This window comes from Sinocyclocheilus anshuiensis, unplaced genomic scaffold (assembly GCF_001515605.1).
Source record: "Sinocyclocheilus anshuiensis isolate Anshui unplaced genomic scaffold, SAMN03320099.WGS_v1.1 scaffold379, whole genome shotgun sequence".
Taxonomy (NCBI): domain Eukaryota; kingdom Metazoa; phylum Chordata; class Actinopteri; order Cypriniformes; family Cyprinidae; genus Sinocyclocheilus; species Sinocyclocheilus anshuiensis.
Genome location: NW_015552574.1, coordinates 530,747 through 548,237, shown reverse-complemented (window position 1 = coordinate 548,237; position 17,491 = coordinate 530,747). Strand labels below are relative to the sequence as shown.

At 40.8% G+C, this 17,491-nt stretch overlaps 1 protein-coding gene across 1 annotated transcript in view; it reads right to left on the bottom strand.

Moving 5' to 3' along the window:
* LOC107665116 (protein capicua homolog) overlaps positions 1–17,084 on the bottom strand; it is a 23,216-nt gene extending 6,132 nt beyond the window's left edge. Inside the window, exons 1-12 of the mRNA XM_016455873.1 lie at positions 16,931–17,084; positions 10,275–13,982; positions 9,199–9,330; positions 8,922–9,072; positions 8,616–8,709; positions 8,178–8,360; positions 6,630–6,762; positions 6,229–6,516; positions 3,145–3,242; positions 1,389–1,743; positions 765–1,028; positions 292–681 (exon numbers count right to left, since the gene is read on the bottom strand). Coding sequence (XP_016311359.1) covers positions 292–681; positions 765–1,028; positions 1,389–1,743; positions 3,145–3,242; positions 6,229–6,516; positions 6,630–6,762; positions 8,178–8,360; positions 8,616–8,709; positions 8,922–9,072; positions 9,199–9,330; positions 10,275–13,815 — 5,629 coding nt within the window. The 5' untranslated portion in view covers positions 13,816–13,982; positions 16,931–17,084. The remainder of the gene's footprint in view (positions 1–291; positions 682–764; positions 1,029–1,388; positions 1,744–3,144; positions 3,243–6,228; positions 6,517–6,629; positions 6,763–8,177; positions 8,361–8,615; positions 8,710–8,921; positions 9,073–9,198; positions 9,331–10,274; positions 13,983–16,930) is intronic.
* Positions 17,085–17,491: the final 407 nt, after the last annotated feature.

Genomic DNA, 17,491 nt, shown 5'->3' with positions numbered 1-17,491 from the left:
CATATACACACACACACGCATATATATATATATATATATATATATATATATAATAAAAAAATTATTTTTGATGTACATTTATTTTACATTGTTCTTTTTACATGCACTTCATTTAGTAATAACAGTGAATTGTGCAACTAACTAAACCAAACACTATTCCTAATCCTGACCTTACAGTAAGTACATGTTTTTAATTATTACTCATTATTTCAATGTATAATTTCACTGTAACAAGGACACACCTTAACTTAAAGCCAAATTTATAACTGAAATGAATTAGGTTACATTTACCTTTATGTGTGTGCTGCACCGATTCCTCCAAACCACTAGGTGGCGTCTGATGTCCATCCTTTGACACCACCAGGTCTCTCTGTTTCTCCGTCTCCTTCCTAGATTCTGGTCCTCTCTCATTTTCCATGTGCATGTTTACCTGAGACTGCAGCTGCGCGTGTGGTTGCGCAGCCGCGGCTGAGGGGGTCTTCTCTTGAGGCATTGAGGATGATGCTGGAACTGATGTGGAACTTGCTGTGCTTTGTGGCACGGCTGTCACTGACACAACTCCTCTGGCTAAACTGACGCTGGGGTAAATGGTGGTCACAAGTTGACGAGTGGCCGTCGAGGCTTGTGCAGGTTGTGCCAGTCCACTCGGGGGCGGGCATTGAGCCAGGAGAGGTGGCTGACCTGTGGTAGAAATTTGATGATGGTTGTCATGGAGTGTTAAATATGTGTTGATGGTTGAAAGAACTCTCAGTTATAACACTCACTTGCAACAATAGGTTGAACCAAGGCCTGACTGGCTGGGGCAATTGCAGTGAAGCCAAGGGTCGCCACTGGAGATCGCAAAAAAGATGGACCCGCAGATGATGGGGTCTGGTGGGTGGAAGAGACTGCAGGTGTTGAACCCAATGGCAAAGGAGCTGCAACTCCAGGAGTTGACTGGACATATGTGATCCTGTGCAACAAAAGCACAGCAGAAGTTAGATTTGAGACACAGTGACTTTTCCCAAGTAAGACATGTATCTGGATCTCTTAACACTCCTGTCAAAGAAATAAACTCCTAACCCTAATTACTAAAATCAGAGGATGAACAATTGATAAAATGGTATAAAAGTGTTCATTTTTACACCATTATTTTAGTTTTAGACAGTTTGTGTTTTTTGACAAAAAAGTCCTTTCAGTGTAGATATTTAGTTTCATCATGCCATATTCAAAACTGTAATTAATTTCACTTAGACTGAAATGACATATCATTTTAGAAATAACAATTATTTATTCCATAATTTTCATAATCCTTTTCATCCCATTTTTGTTATCAGTGACAAACTTTTTTTTACTTTTTTTCAAGTAACATATTTGTCAGTAATTTTCTTATCATTTGGTGCCTATGCCCCCATCAGCTGGCTTGCTGGCGATGGGGATAGGGGTGCTAGTGATGGGACGAACAACATTGGTCACCACGGTGGGGGCCATCCTGACAGCGCCTTGCGAAGAATATCTCCCGGCATCGTGCGGCAAAGTGGCGTTTATACCAGTGACGGAGGCCGAATTAACATGGAACGGAACCTGCCATCCTCCACCTCCTCCTTTCCCTTCTTTGGGCCCCCCATTATCCAGTTCTGCACCACCCATGCCTCTCTTCTCCTTCTTCTCCAGGTTCTTTTCACGCCCGTCTTCGTTGTCTTTGTTGCCAGTTGTGCCGGTCGGAGAGAATGCCAAAGAGGAATGGACTGGTTGGAAGGTGCGCTGAAGAGAAAAAGATCATTTGTGGCATAAGATCACTATTATACTCTGATTATCTGATCATTTCATTCACATTTATGCTGGATTTGATGTCAGCGTCAGTGTGTGTGTTTCATTACTGCACATAAAATTACAATTCAAATATGTGGAATGCAGAATACAATTTTAAGTGAAAAACAGCTTCAGTTTTCTACACAAAGTTCATGTATGGCTTCAGACCACTTGGATTTTACATTGACATTACATTTATGCATTTGGCCAACACTTTTTTCTAAAGCAACTTTGCATTCAAACTATATTTTTTTTAAGTTCATGCATTCCCTGGGAGCGTCATGCTTTTTTACTGTTTTAGCTACAGAAAGGCTCAATGTGGAATATAGCGCAAAAGTCACATGGACTACTTTTAATGTATTTTTGTTGTTTTTGGAGGAAAAAATGGTGTGTGTGTGTGTGTGATTAACTTAAATGATTTTAGCAAATGGCTGCAATATAACAAAGAGTGAAAAATTTAAGGGGGTCTGAATACTTTCCGTACCCACTGTATATATATGTACACATGGCATCATTTCATTTAATTGAACTTAATGTACTACAATAACTAAAACAAAAATTTAAAACTGTAGACAAAAAAAAATAACTGATAAACACAACAACATTACTAAAACTAAATAAAATTAAAATGGAATATATAAAATTAAAAACTAATTCAAAATACTGATAAAAGCTATAACAGTATCTCAATTATACTAAAATAACGACACAAGGGTGAGTAAATAATGACAGAACTTTCATTTTTGGGTGAACTATCCCTTTAAGGCCAACAATTTGTTTAGTGAACCATCTAAGAGACGGAACGCTTAGAGACATCTGCTGCCTTGTGGGTATATCCATTGGCGTGGAAAACCTCACGAGAAAATCCTGAAGAAATAATAGTTACTTGCCAGACAACCAAACACACAGATGCAGAAATAATCTGGTTTTATAAATAATAACCAGATGAGAGCAAATATCATTTCTGTTGTTATGGTAATGAAGTGTATCTAATTTAAAGCATATATTTCTTAACAAAGAGAGATGGTCTTTTCATCAATTAAATATAAACATTAACTTTATTCTAGATGACATATGACAGCTGGATGTGGTTAGGAGGCGAATAACATTGACATTTTTAAAACATCAAGATTTTATAATTTGTGTAATGTGAAAGTGTGCTTTTGTCACTGTTTTTAATCACATTTCCAAAGGAATTTGGAGTTTGCATGTAGTACAGAATTCATTTAAAAATGACCTAAAACTGCATGCAAAAAAAGTGTAAAAAAAGTTCAAAATAGTCGAACAGATGCAATGTGGGACATATTGCTTGACATGTCATGCCAACTACCCATGTGATGTATTAAGTGTTACCTTGCTGTCAGCTTCATCTGCATGCTCGTTTTCATCATCGCTGTCTGTCACTCTCTCTTTACACTTCAGGTCAATGGAGCCGTCTGCAAACGAGTCTTCTGTGGGGGAAATCACACGTTAGCTGTGAGACCAGGGCTTGCAGATCTCACACTCATGGGACTGAGAGCGCTGAGAGCTCATGGGACTGAGATTTTGCCTTTCCAAAATGAATTAATGATGTTTGGATGCTGGTGGTGCATCAGAGAGCATAGAGCTCGTGGGAGACACAGACTCAAGAATCAGTCAGGACTGACTAATAATGAGAAAATGAGAATGGAACGCAAAACACTTGTAAAATCAAAACCGAATCGCTGAAGGATAATCATTTTCTGATGGTGGGTACGTTCCACGTATTACAGCATTATCTACAGATCAGGGGGTTTTGGGGTCTTATGTTTTCCAAAATGCAGAATCCAGTCATAGAGATGGAATTTATTGCATAATGCGGAATGTCACAGAACTTGACTAAATCTGGATCAATAAATCAAAAGTAGGGCTGTACACAAATCCTGATATAAAATAGTGTCTGTGAATATTAAACCATGAAAAGCCTCTATTTAAATATGAAGTCTGCATGTTCAGCATGTCTGTGTAAATGAGTGATGCAGTTTCGTCCACTACACTACCATTTCACTCTGTTGTACGGCAATTTGTTTACCAAAAAAATAAAAGGAACTGTTCAAATTTAATTTGATTACATTTTAAGATACATTAAATTGTTAAGGTTTTACATATTTATTTGATTAGCACTGTTCAATAATTACCACTGTACCACTTCAATGATAAGTTTGTAAAACACAGAATCCAGAAAAATTAAAACAGGCAACACCCAATTTCAGAAAAAAACAAAAAACATTTTTTATAAGGCTCTATTATTTACATTTTTAATAAATCATTCAATTATAAAAAGGTTATGAATTCAATTGATTAGCTATAATTTTTGATTATTAACATTTAATTAAACTATTAAAAATGGAATTTGGAAACAAAAAAAATACATTTCATAGGTCTCTAATATTGTTCAATTTTGAATAAATTATTAAATTGTTAAAACTGTATGAATTCAATTGATTTGTTATCCTTCTTACGCATTAAAATGTAAGTAAACCATTAAAAATGGAATCCAGATAAAAAGTGGATTTCATAAGACCCTATGTTTTTTTCAATAGATCCAGACCTCTAGCATAAAAAGTGAGGCTTTCTCTTGGCAAGACTTTATAATAACTTACATAAATAAACATTAATACAATAGTTAATGCTTGACAGATCATTACTTTTCATTACTATTTTAAGGTGTCCTTGTTATACATATTACATGTACTTACTAGTATAATAACAATTAATTACCCTAAGCCAAACCCTAATCCTAACCCTAGACATATAGTAAGTTTCAAGTTTCAAGTTTCAGTTTATTTATATAGCATGTATAAAACAGCCACACGGCTGACCAAAGTGCTGTACAGAAATTCAAAATAGTAAAAAGAATATAAAAATCTGCACAGCTACACAATTAAACAGGGTCTCGCCTTAATAATAAAATAAGTAAATATATTAATAACACAAGAGAAACGAAGTATAAACCCATAAAAGACTAAGCAAAGACCATAATAGAAAATTATTTGTAAGCCAAACAAAACAGATATGTTTTTAGAAGAGATTTAAAAGTGGACAGAGAAGGGGCAAGTCTAATCTCTAAAGGGAGGCTATTCCACAGCCGCGGCCCAACCACTGAAAAAGCTCGATCCCCTCTACGTTTGAGTCTGGATTGTGGGACTAGAAGAAGATTCTGATCACTGGATCTTAAGCGTCTGGATGGAGTATATGGGTATAGTAATTCAGATACATAAATAGGGGCTAGATCATTTAAAAATTTATATACAAATAAAATAATTTTAAAATCAATTCTGAATTTAATAGGCAGCCAATGAAGGGTCCGCAGAATTGGAGTGATGTGAGCACTAAATATGTATCTATGAAGGAATCTGGCAGCAGCATTTTGAACTAGTTGAAGGCGATCGATTGATGACTTAGAACTACCACAGTATAGTGAGTTGCAGTAGTCTAAGCGTGAGGTGATAAAAGCATGAACAGCCATCTCTAAAGATTTATGATTTAAGAAAGGTTTGATTTTTGATAACAGGCGAAGTTGATAAAAACTAGAACCTATTACAGAGGAGATATGTTTATCAAGGTTTAAGGACTCATCTAACAAAACTCCCAGGTTCCGTACACGTGAAGATCTAAACACTGATAAACTACCCAGATCTAAGCTGGTTGCCTGAGAATTATCAGAGGGCCCAAAAACAATCACCTCAGTCTTATCTTCATTCAAGGATAGAACATTTTGGGCTAGCCAAAATTTAACTTCATCTAAGCATTTTATTAAAGAAGTAAAAGCAGAGGGATCATTTCTCTTGATAGGTAGATAAATTTGGGTATCGTCGGCGTAAAAATGAAAAGACACCCCATGTCTTCTTAGAATGGTTCCCAGAGGAAGCATATACAGGGAGAAAAGAGAGGGCGCCAAAATAGAGCCTTGAGGAAGACCGCTGGTTAAATGAGCAACAGAAGAAGAAAAGTTACCTAACTTGACTAAGAATTTTCTGTCAGTGAGGTATGACTGAAACCACTTAAGGACGGTTCCTTTTATCCCCACACAAGCCTCTAGTCTAGATATCAAAGTAGAGTGGTCAACAGTGTCAAATGCTGCTGATAGATCCAAAAGCACGAGGACCACAGAGTCGCCATGTAGTAAGTACATGGAGTTAATTAATATTACTCAATACTTAAATGTATAATTACACTGTAACAAGGACACCGTAAAATAAAGTGTAACCAGTTTTTACATTTCTGAAGGAACTACGAATGGTGCATATGCAAAACTAGCCACAGTGACGCTAAGGAGTTCTGGATGGTTGCTAGGGCATTCAAGGTTGCTGCTATTTATCATATTGACAAAGATGTATCCATCTTATTTTTAATATTCACAGAAAATAGCTCACTTTTGTGTTGCAAAATGAGGTGGATATGATGCACGTAATTTACCTATGACATCATCATCCCCCTCCTCGCAGATCACCATAGGCTCTTCATCACTGGTCACATCCTCACTCGGTCGTCGAGGGTGAGCAGGTGCACGGGGATGAAACAGTCTCGTGCTTTCCAGCACTCTCTCCTTCTCCCTCCTCTCCAGAATATGCACAGCGCTCTGGGAAAAGGCACGAGGCCGTTGAAGCTGCCCTCCCATTGATCCTCCGTGAGCGTCAGACCGAGGTGAAGTCCAGCTGGGTCCTGCTCCTTTGTGGTCTACCCCCTGAGATGTGGAATGGGCCTCTGGGGAAACAAAGAAGGTTAATTCAACATCAGTTGTGTTTCACACTACTATACACTCATAGTTTCACAAGACCAACAAACGCCCACGCATATAAACAAACTCCCACACAGACCTGTGCTTTCAGATACACTGCGCTCTCGAGCTTCTTTGGCCCCTGGAGTTCCCCGGCCCTCAGACAGGGACTTCCTTCTGTCCTTGTTACACCATTTCCAATCAGGGTGAGCTCGGAAATGAGCCTCCTTCACCTAAAAGAGAGCAAAACCCTAGTGAAAAATAAATATACTAAAATGCATTTATAATACATTTATTTCATGCCAAGTATACTACAAATACATTTAGATATTTATGTACTTAATTAAAATACCCTGCAATTATACTTTAGGTATACTAAACTGGTATACTTAAAGTCTGCTAAACTGGAACAACTAATTTTGTACTTAAAGCACTTTAATTGTGCGGAAGTAGTGCTGAAGTCCAACTAAGGATATACTGAAGAATATTGGATTGTGTTAAAGTGGAACTATTGCAAATATACTTTAGGTACACCTTAAATATCTTGCATTTAAAGACCAATATTATTCCAAGATCATACAATCCTCATCAACAGTGACATTAAAACATATTTTAGGCTTAATATTAATAAGTGTGCATTGTGCACAAATAGTACTCCAAATAAAGTTGAATAATTTTTATATCAGTAAGTCTCGAGCGATTTGTCAGTAAATATGTTAATAGATTTGAACTATAGTTAGTATGAAATAAATGTATTTGGAGTTACTGATAAGTTAATAATAAAGTAACAGGCTTAATCAATAATAACAGTGCAACTCTTGGATCATGCACATATTCCGATTTCTAATATTTTTACACAAAAGTAATGTAAATGCATATTTTTTAAAATCTGTGATCATTTTATTTAATAAATTTGATGAATGATTAATTTCGATAACACTACACTACATTACCGTTTAAATGTTTGTGGTCAGATTAAAAAATTGTATTCATTATGCATTATATTTATCCAAAATGATAGTAATAGTAATTTATATTGTTAGATATCTATTTTTAAAAAATGCTGTTCTTTTGAACATTTTATTCATCAAAAAAGCTGAATAAAAATGTATTATTGTTGACACAAAAATATTAAGCAGCACAACTGTTTTTAACATTGTTGATGATAATAATAATAAGAAGAAGAAGAAGAAGAAGAAATATTTGTTAAGCACCAAATCAGTATATTAGAATAATTTCTGAAGAATCATGTCACTCTGAAGACTGAAGTAATTATGCTGAAAATTCAGCTTTGCATCAAAGGAATAATCTACATTTTAATTGTAATAATTCACAATATTACTGTTTTAGTGTATTTTTGATCAAACAAAGGAGCCTTGATTAGCATGAGAGAAAAAAACATTAAAACAATTTGAATGATACTAGTGCATACTGGCATTAAATTGGCCATCAACCATACTGCTTTCCAGATATTTGCATCTACAGTACATACTGTATATCGACCACTGTAAAACTGATATCAGTCTATCACTAATTCAGATGCAAAACCACATTTTAACTCCACGTTATGTCTTAGGAAAGACAACATATTGGCATGACATCTTTCTCTTATGCAGTATTTGATAATATTTCACAAAAATGACTGTACCTGGAAGGCAAGATCATGGTACTTCTGCTTCTCTTTCGGTCCCAGCGCGTACCACCACTCACCCAGTATTTTACTGACAGTACGGTTGTCCTGGTTGGGGTGCCGCTGGTGAACCAGCGCACGGTGCCGCTTACTAAAGATCATAAATGCATTCATTGGCCGTCTGATGTGGTCCTTTTCCCTCTTTGTGGTTTGAGAGAGAAGAGAGAGAGATTGGAGAAATAATGAGTGTACATTTGTATAACACTTTCAACAGAAGATAAAAAGGGAAATGTATGATGGCAATGGCCAAAAACGACTGTAGCCTGAAACCCTTGACAAGTTTCTGGGTAATTTTTCAGCACTCACTAAAAGTGAGATGGCGGGGCTGTCTGGTGATACTCAAAGGAAACCAGGCAACTGAAAAAAAAGAACACGAATAGCAGACCCGAAACTTACCTTCTTGTCACCTTCTTTTGGGAGTGCACTGAGAGATTGTGTGCGCCTTTTCACTGGGCTGGTGGATGAAGCAGTGTCTTGAGCTGGGAAAAAACTTTAACCAAAAAAAATAAATAAGAAGAGAATTGCATCAAAAAACAGTAAGCAAAATGTAAAAAAATAACAATTATTGTGATTTTTTTTAAATAAAAATATTTTTCCCATAATATGTGTATATTACATGTCCTTACAAAGCCATTTTTTTTAAATATTGTAATGTAAATGTTTGCTGTCATTGTCAAGAGGTGAGATGCAACAGATATTTACAGGTCGTCAGCATCACTCTCGGTCTCACTGTCACCTCCTCTCTCCACGGGTGGGTCTTCAGCAATAGGAGGGGGGCAAGACGGGGAACCTCTCTCTGGGGCTGGATGGTCAGTAGGTCCCTCAGTCACAAGGGCAACTCCACAGCGAGGTTCTGCACGTTTATTCAGTTTCAAAACATCAACAGAAAACATATATTCTGAATGTGATTTTGTGTATATTCTATGCAGTATCATACAAGAAAATGTTGCAATGTCAAATTATAGTGTTCAGATGTTACCTTTGCTCTGATTTACAAGTGTTTGGCCATCTGAAGGCTGCATGGACATTTTTGTCTGGCTGGTCTCCAGAAAAGGAACTAACGAATGCCACGCAAACACTGGCACAGAGCGGGGCTCCACATTGGTCCAAACTAAATGCAGAAACAGACAAACCTACTATATATTCACACGACTCTTTCGGAAAACCTACAGCCTTTCTATTCACTTAAGAGGGAACTGGTGAAAAGGCACCTTTCTGTTTTAGATTGAACCTGAATGAAAGCCATTCATGTACATATATCTGTGTATCAGTGATTGGTGAAACAAAGAAAGTGTGTAACTGTCCTGTGCATCTGTCATTCCAGGGATCTGTGTATCTCAGATTAAGTACTCAAGAGAATCAGGGTGGTCCAATCACCCTCTAGCCGTGCATGTCTGGGCAAGTTCCCGTGTATCATTTCAGACATGCTGCAACTGTCTTTAGAAACACTGACCCTGAAAGCACAGTGCATTCTTCACTACACACACCCAAACACACCTGCTGCTGACCAGCATACCAAAGTCACTCTGAGCCCCCCTTATTTTTACAGTTTGTCAGCAGTTTGTTTGTTGGTGTCCTCCAATTTACAAAACATATTCTGGCCTGCACAAACTAATCCAGAAAAAAAAATTATAATTTTCTTTTGTAAAAAACTATACACAAACTGTGCAATAAATTAATTTGGATAAATGTGAATAGAACTGCCTAGATAATTAGGAAGAATTTGATACTACATTTTTAAAAGAACATTGAAATTGACTTTGTTACTTTGGGAAATCTAAGCAGTGTGTGACATTTTGAGATTTACTCTGAAACTCTAGAGACACGTGAGAATCTTTTACAGGGATAATCATTCATTTAATGCATCCTTGATGAATGAAAGTATTAATTTCTTTTAAAAAATGCTTTTGAATCGTAGTTTACAAATAATATAAAGTTAGCACATTCACATTCCTAAATTATTTTACATACTTTAAACTGTTGGTGGCTATGGTGATCAATAATTTACAAACGTTAGTGTTCTTATTGGTTTTATTTGTCTTTAAGATTTCTTACCAGTGCCAGGCCGTCCCATGATGATGTCTTTGCGAGGAGCAGGGTGAGGGGACTCGGCTGGCAGGATGAGGGGCAACAGAGCAGTGGGTGAAGGATGGCAAGCCACAGGCTGTGGGAGAGCACCACCTGCATCTGCAGGCCCACCTGACTTCCTCTCTTGCTCTTTACCTCCTGAGCCAGATAGTGCAAGGGCAGGTCCAGTGGTTGCATTAGAGGTGGACACATTCAAAGCGGCAGAGTTTGAATGTGCGGGATGTCCAGGAGCCACAGGCGTCAATGACTGAGAGGAAGTCACCAGGACTAAGGTGGGAGCGGGATTGCGAAGGAGAACGGCTCCATTGGTGGCAGCGCCATTTATGGGCACAGGGGCCTGGAGGCCCACGGCATGGTGAGGGGGCTGACTGTGCTCCCTAGAGCGTGAGCTTGCTCTACGGCTCAGGGGACCATCGCTGAATTTTGCCAATGGCACATCGGGGTTACGAACAATGACAGGCGAATCGCGTAGGGGAACGATACGACGTGAGCTGGGATCCTGTGGCAGTGGTGAGGGTGGTGTGGGAGAAACCAGCATAGGGGGTGGAGTGGAAGCGGCAGCGGATGAGGGTCGGCTTGTGACACTCCTCTGTCGAGGAAATGAGAGAGATGAGGGGGTGGTAGGCTGGCTTTGGGGGGATAGAACCCTGAATGCTGCCGTATTGAGGCTGAGGCCGGGGTCATTGAATTGGGGATCAGATTTCGCATAGTCTGATGCACTAGGCAGCGGGGGTGGAGGGACATCCAGCTTACGTTTACTGGGACTCATGGGTACAGTGAACGTCAAGTTGGTCTGAAAAGTGGGGATGATGCCAGAGATGTGGCGCTCACGTTCTGCGCTGGGAGTGCCAGGGATTTTCGTGCCACTGAGGTGGCGAGGGCGGCGAGGGGTCAGTGGTGCTGTGATGGGGCTGAAATTAGCTGGGCGGAAGCCAAATAGCGTGGGCGAGGGGGACGGCGCAGGTGAGAACGGTGACTGATTGGATACAGGTGAGAATGAGGGCGTGCACGAGCGTGAGCTGCCAAGTGAGACCAGCATATTTGCAGCCTCGCACTCGTCAAAGTCAAAGCGCGACATGTCACGTGGCAGTTCTTGTGGTATAAGAGAAGTCATCACCAGACGTGGTCGAGAGTCCCCGCCACGGCTGCTGGCTTCACTGCTGTCTCTTGAGTTGTCGTCCCAGTCATATTCGCTGCTGGTGCGCCCACCTAAACGAAGGTCAGGTGTGAGGGTGCCAGTGCTACTGGCGCCACTCCTGTCTCGGCCAACCCCGCCTCCGGCTTCCATCTCTTTGGTGCGCATGGAGAGATGCCGAGAGCAGTAGCCGCGCCTCTGCGACTCCTTCGAGCAGCCTTCACGTGAGCACAGTCTGCGCCACTGCTTTCCGTTGAACTTCTTGCGGATGCCTGTAGGGGTGCACACCACATCGCCCTTCTTGAACTTCTGTTGAGCGGCCGTGAGGGGTGTGCGGGAACGTGACGAAGAGGACGAGGATCCAGAGCCACCCCCTGATGCACCATGCGAGTTGGAGCTGGGGGTCTTGTCCAGGGAGCCTCGAGAAGAGCTTGGGGGCAAGGGAGGAAGCTGGGACGTGGAGGAGATGACTGCCGCACCTGTGGCTGAATCCAGGCCCAGGAGCATAGGGGGGTGATTTTGGTGAGGAGCCAGGGGCAGGTGGGGTGCAATTGGGGTGCTGAGCCCTCTCACCACAGAAAGGTGAGGGCTGAGGTAGTTTGGTTTAGAAAGAATGGGCCGATGCTGAGAAGGAGCCCCCAGAGCTTTGCTTCCCAAGGCAGTGATGCCACCATCCCTTAGCTGGCTAAGACAGCTGACTTCCAAGTCCACCCCATCTGGGGTGGATGAATGAAGAGGATGATGCTTTTGCCTCTCCCTCTCCCTTTCTCGTTCTCGTTCCCTTTCTCTCTCTAAGTGCCTATGCAAGTCTCTTTCCTGATCCTTCTCTCTGTGATTTTCCCAGTCTCTGTTTGGGGCCACACTGAATACAGATGTGATGGCAGTGTTAACGACAGAAGACGAAGAATGGGGTGAGGGGTAAGGTTGCAGCAAACTCTGAACAAACGTTGGTCTAGTCAGTTGAACCACCTCCTGCTCCACTTCCATGTCCTCTCTTTCCTCCCACTCTCGTTCTCTTACCCTCCTACCATCAATCCCTGGCTCTGCTGGCTGGGGCGGCTCTAAGTCCCAAGGAGGAACCAGGAGGCGGAGATTTTGTCGTGAGACCCAAATGGCCTGAGCCCTTCCGTCATCTTCCACACCTCTCCTCTCCTTTCTCTCATCAGACCGATCTTCCCTTAGCTGAACACGGTATGGGAAAGACACAGCTGGATGTGGATCTACTTGAGTGACTATACCTTCTCTGTACCACGGTTGCGCTCCCTCACTGCCCTCGTCACCTCCTCCGAAGGGGATGCAGACTTGTGTGCCTATAGCCACCGGGGCCACACCGGGAGGTGACGCATCTAGAATAAGGTCAACAGAATCAATAGCCACTCGAAATGGGTACTTGCATATGGTCTTTTCTCCATTTAGTTGCACCTCCACAATCCCATGCTCCTCGCTAACTCTCCGCACAACTCCAGTGCGAAACACATCAGACATTTCCCGGCCCCGATCGTGAGGCCAGCCTTCCCCTAATCTGGGACCCTGTCGGGCCAGAACTCTCTGATTTTTGAGACCTTTGGCGAGGACGCCGGCTAGACCAGATGACAGGCTCTCCTGCATGGATGTCAAAGCGCTATGTGCTTGTGGCTTTTGGGAGTTGAAGTGAGAATCACGTCTTGAAGCTGTCACGTCTAGGTCAGCCGAGTGTTCGCTGGCTGTGTCGGTTGAGGAGCAACGCTGTGGGCTGGATGCGCTCGGCCTGTCCCTCTCTCCGCACTCACCTGCAGTTCTACCTGTAGGCCCAGTTACATTGTTGTGTCCGTACCCAGTGATGCTGTCCTCAGTCAGCTGGCTTTGACCGTGTAGGGCCGTGTGTGCAGCAGAGGCAGCTGGGCCCTGACTAGCACCACTTCCGTTATGAGAGCTGCTGCTGCTCTGTGGGGGTGTGCTGGGAGTGCTGCCGTTGCCATGGTTTCCAGCACAGTGCTCCGAGGTGTACTTCTTCTTAGGCACACGGGCCTTAAAAGTGGCCGTCTTGCGACTAGAAGTGTTGGGGCTGTTGCTGGCGCTGATCGTGCTACTGTTGCTGTCACTCTGTGTTCCGCCAGACTTAGAGCTTCCGGGGCATTCCTCTGTCTTCCCGAAATCCACTGCTATACTGAGGACCCCCTCCTTTTCCGGAGACCCGCTTCTTCTCAGTGGCCCTTCCTGTGATGAGTCAGAATTTGAGGAGATATGTCTCTTGGGAGAGGTAGGTGAAATTTGGGGTTTTTCCTCTGTTTCTCTCTTCTCTTCCTGTGGGCTACTGTCCGCTGTCCTCCTCTTAACTCCCTTGGCGCGAGTGGATGGGGGCGACCGCCTTTCTTGCTTTTTAATGGGCTTCATCTTGTCTTGCTCTAAGAGAGTCTCTAATCCTCCTGATTTCCTGCGAGTCCCAGCCTATCAATATCTTCCACTCGGTTTCCCTCTTGCATCCCGCCCCTTCTCTTTTTCTTCTGTTCTTGTCCAAGCCTCTTCCTGTTTGCGCTGTCCTTTCCTTCTTAAATTAGAGCCTGCAATGAAACACATGAGATGGATCAGTTTGTAATACAGCACTACAATTCTCATATAGAGAATTGGGAGTATAGAAAACAGAATATACAACCAAAAACAAGTTATAAAGTTACAAAATAAACAAGGTACAAAATAAAGTTTTAAGTTTAGTGCCTAATCTCATCAAAACATCTTCATAAGTGTGAATTTATATAACGTAGCCTTAAAAAGTGGATATAACACAACTTAATACAAGAAAACTTGACAACGACAGAACACAAAGAAAAATGCTTGCCCAGACAAGTCACACACTCACTTTGGTTTTTTGGCTGGATCAGAGGCGGGGGAATTCCTTGTTCAGTGGTATTTCTGTGACTCTAAGGCTCTCTCTCGCTCGCTCTTTCAAATGACCTTTTTGCATTCGTTACAGAGGCAATCCACCCCTACAGTCCTCACTTCCTGTCACAGCACTACAACATCTCAATATACAATACCATCCTTACACATTACTACTTACGCATTCTTTCTTCCTACCAAAACTCCCTTTTCTCCACCATCCAGACTTCTGTTTAAAGCCCATTTAAAACCCACAGATATGTTATCAACATTAATGTTTGCATAAATATATTTAGACTCTTGGATACACTTTCTACAACCCAGTTTAAATACACCCTACAGATTACAAATAATTCAGTATAGTCAAATGAAAATAATTTAAGCTTTGAATATCTCCAAAAACTGCATGCAGGGTTTATGACTATAAAATATGACTGACTGATTTTTAATTAAATTATGGATGTGCATCTAATATATACTATGATTAAAGGTCAGAACATGAATGACCTCTTTTGATAAGCCAATGCATGCTGGAATTGATGAAGATGGAACAGATCGTTTTAGGTCCGCAATGCAAAACTGTCCATTCTTGTGAGCAGAAACCACAGTAACCACACTGCCATTTGCACTGTAAGACAAGTTTGCAGGCACTATGCAAATCTAAGATATGCTGTATATAACCTTCAGTAAGAAAATTCCATCATAAAATAGTTTACTAAGACCTGCTATGACTTTTATTGCTTGGTCATGTAGGTGAGTAAAATTTTTGGGTCAATAAACTATTCCAGTGCATATAAGATAACACAAAGTGTAAATAATGAACGGTTCTATTTAAAAGGGCACTCAGTTTTTATACCAATAGTACCACCGGTTCGGATTTTATATTGACATCACTTTTTTTACTCATTGCGTCCTTAAGCCCCGTTCACACCAAGAACGATAACTATAAAGATAACTATAACAATAACGATATTAGCGTCCACACCAGCGAACGATATCGTCTGTTTATTCTAAGCGCACGCGCGTCTGCTGCTTTAAATTTTTGAGCTCGTTACAGCAGGATGGACTCTGACTGGCTCTCAATTTTTTTATCGTTAATCAGCTGGAGAAAAATCGTTTTGAAAGTGATTCCAACGATATCGTTTCTCTTTGTCTTTATCGTTATAGTTGTGGTGTGGACTCTGCTATTCTTTAATATTGAGAACGATTTTTAGAACTTTATCTTTATCGTTATCTTTATCGTTATCGTCCTTGGTGTGAACGGGCCTTTATTCTGTATGGACTTGCAGATTGCCTGCTCATACATACCATCTCTATGGTTATATTTGTGCTTTTTTTTTTTTTTTTTTAATGCCATGTTTATACAATAAAGATACTCAATATTTTATCAAATAATTTATTTTATCAAATATTTTTTATGTTTTATAATTATATAATAAGTAGTAGTAACTGTCAACTCTGCATGACACATTGTGTCATGTGATGTCAACATGGCAACGCCCATAAGGTGGCGACCCGCTTCATATAGGAAATGTATATAACTAATGATTTTGTAACTCAACCCATAGAGCATGACACCAGCAACATCAAGGTTATGGGTTTGATTCCCAGGGAATGAATGAAGTGGTAAAATGTACACTTTGAATGCTATATGAGTCACTATGGACAAAACGTCTGTGAAATACATAAATTAATGACATTTAAAAAAAACCGTTATGAACTGGCAAAAAAAAATTACGTTTATATGCAATGCACTAAATAGCTATTTAACTTTCTCGGCCTGCCCACTGCACTCACTGACCCTTCAAGTAATTATAACAACTCAATCTTATAATGACTCGCCAAATGCACAATAATAAATGTCCCCATGCAACAGCAAGACTCCAAATAAACACAAATGTCCTGAAACAAAGTAAAAGCCCTGTTTGCCATCAACAATGGTGCTGCTGTCGTCGACTTGCGAAAGTTTTGCTGAGTAGTACACCGCCGTATCTGTGTCAAGCGCTTTTATTGGTCGTAGTGCCCTACTCTACGCTTACAACCACCTACGACACAGTCGAGTGGTGTAGGCCTCCTCCATAACACAAGGCCGCAGAGCAGTTTCCCGTCTCCCTAAGGCTCCTGAATCGAGGGCGACGGTACCCATATTATTAAATATGAGAAAAAACAAACAATCCTTTTCAAATATATGCGCCTATAGGGTATAAATATGAAAACATCCTTATTAAATTTACTGAATGCAACTGAAAACATATTATTATAATATAGTCAAGTTTAAGGAACAAAATAATCCCGTTATCTTTACGTAAAAAAACGATGGATATAAGCAGTGACAGGTTCTGAAAGGTAAAGGAATACACGAAAGCAGTTTGTTGACGCTGTAGCTGTTGTGTCACACAAATATTTTCAGGAAAAAAAGTTTTTAGGCTGACTGTGCACCTCCACCCCTCCCTTTCAATGTGTGTGTGTGTGTATGTTAAAAGCTTACTCCGCCATTTTATACAATCCACTAAGAAAAATTAAACAACTGACGGCGAAACATTGTAGATGGATCCGCGACGTAAAGGCAAAACACAGCATTAAATATATAGGCAGAACACTGCAGTACTACAGATGAAAGGTTTCAACTCACCCCGTGAACATTTACAGTGCCGTCGAAATGGTGTCGATGCGAAAACCAAGCCTATAAACCCCGGAATCCCCGAGAATGCTTTTGCAAAGAGTGTTTTTCTTCCGCAAATGAGAAAAAGTCCAGCCGTTGAGGTTCCAGGGTACTCTACAGTCGCAAAATGGTGAATGAAGCACTAAGCCTTGACAACCAGCGCCCTCAGCCAATCAGCGTTCACGAAAGGGTACAGTAGCCTATCAGTATTCGGGTAGCGGTGATGAGGGCGGAGTCATCTGTCAAAGTCCCTTTGATCGACAGGTCGCTCGGACCAATCGCGCTATGGGAAAACAAGAAACAGCTGGTCGATCCTGAAACTGCATCAGCCAATGGGATTCAAAGGGAGGGTCAGTCGAAGGGAGTAGGTTGGCAAACTCGATCATATTAACAATTTGCGATGTCTAAATACTTTTGTAGTCAATCTGAGCAAAGCGTTATTGCCAATGTGAAATAATAGAGAAAATATAAATGAATAAAACAAAAAATAGCGAGCCAGTAATGTTAACAAAATAAATAAATAACCTTTCA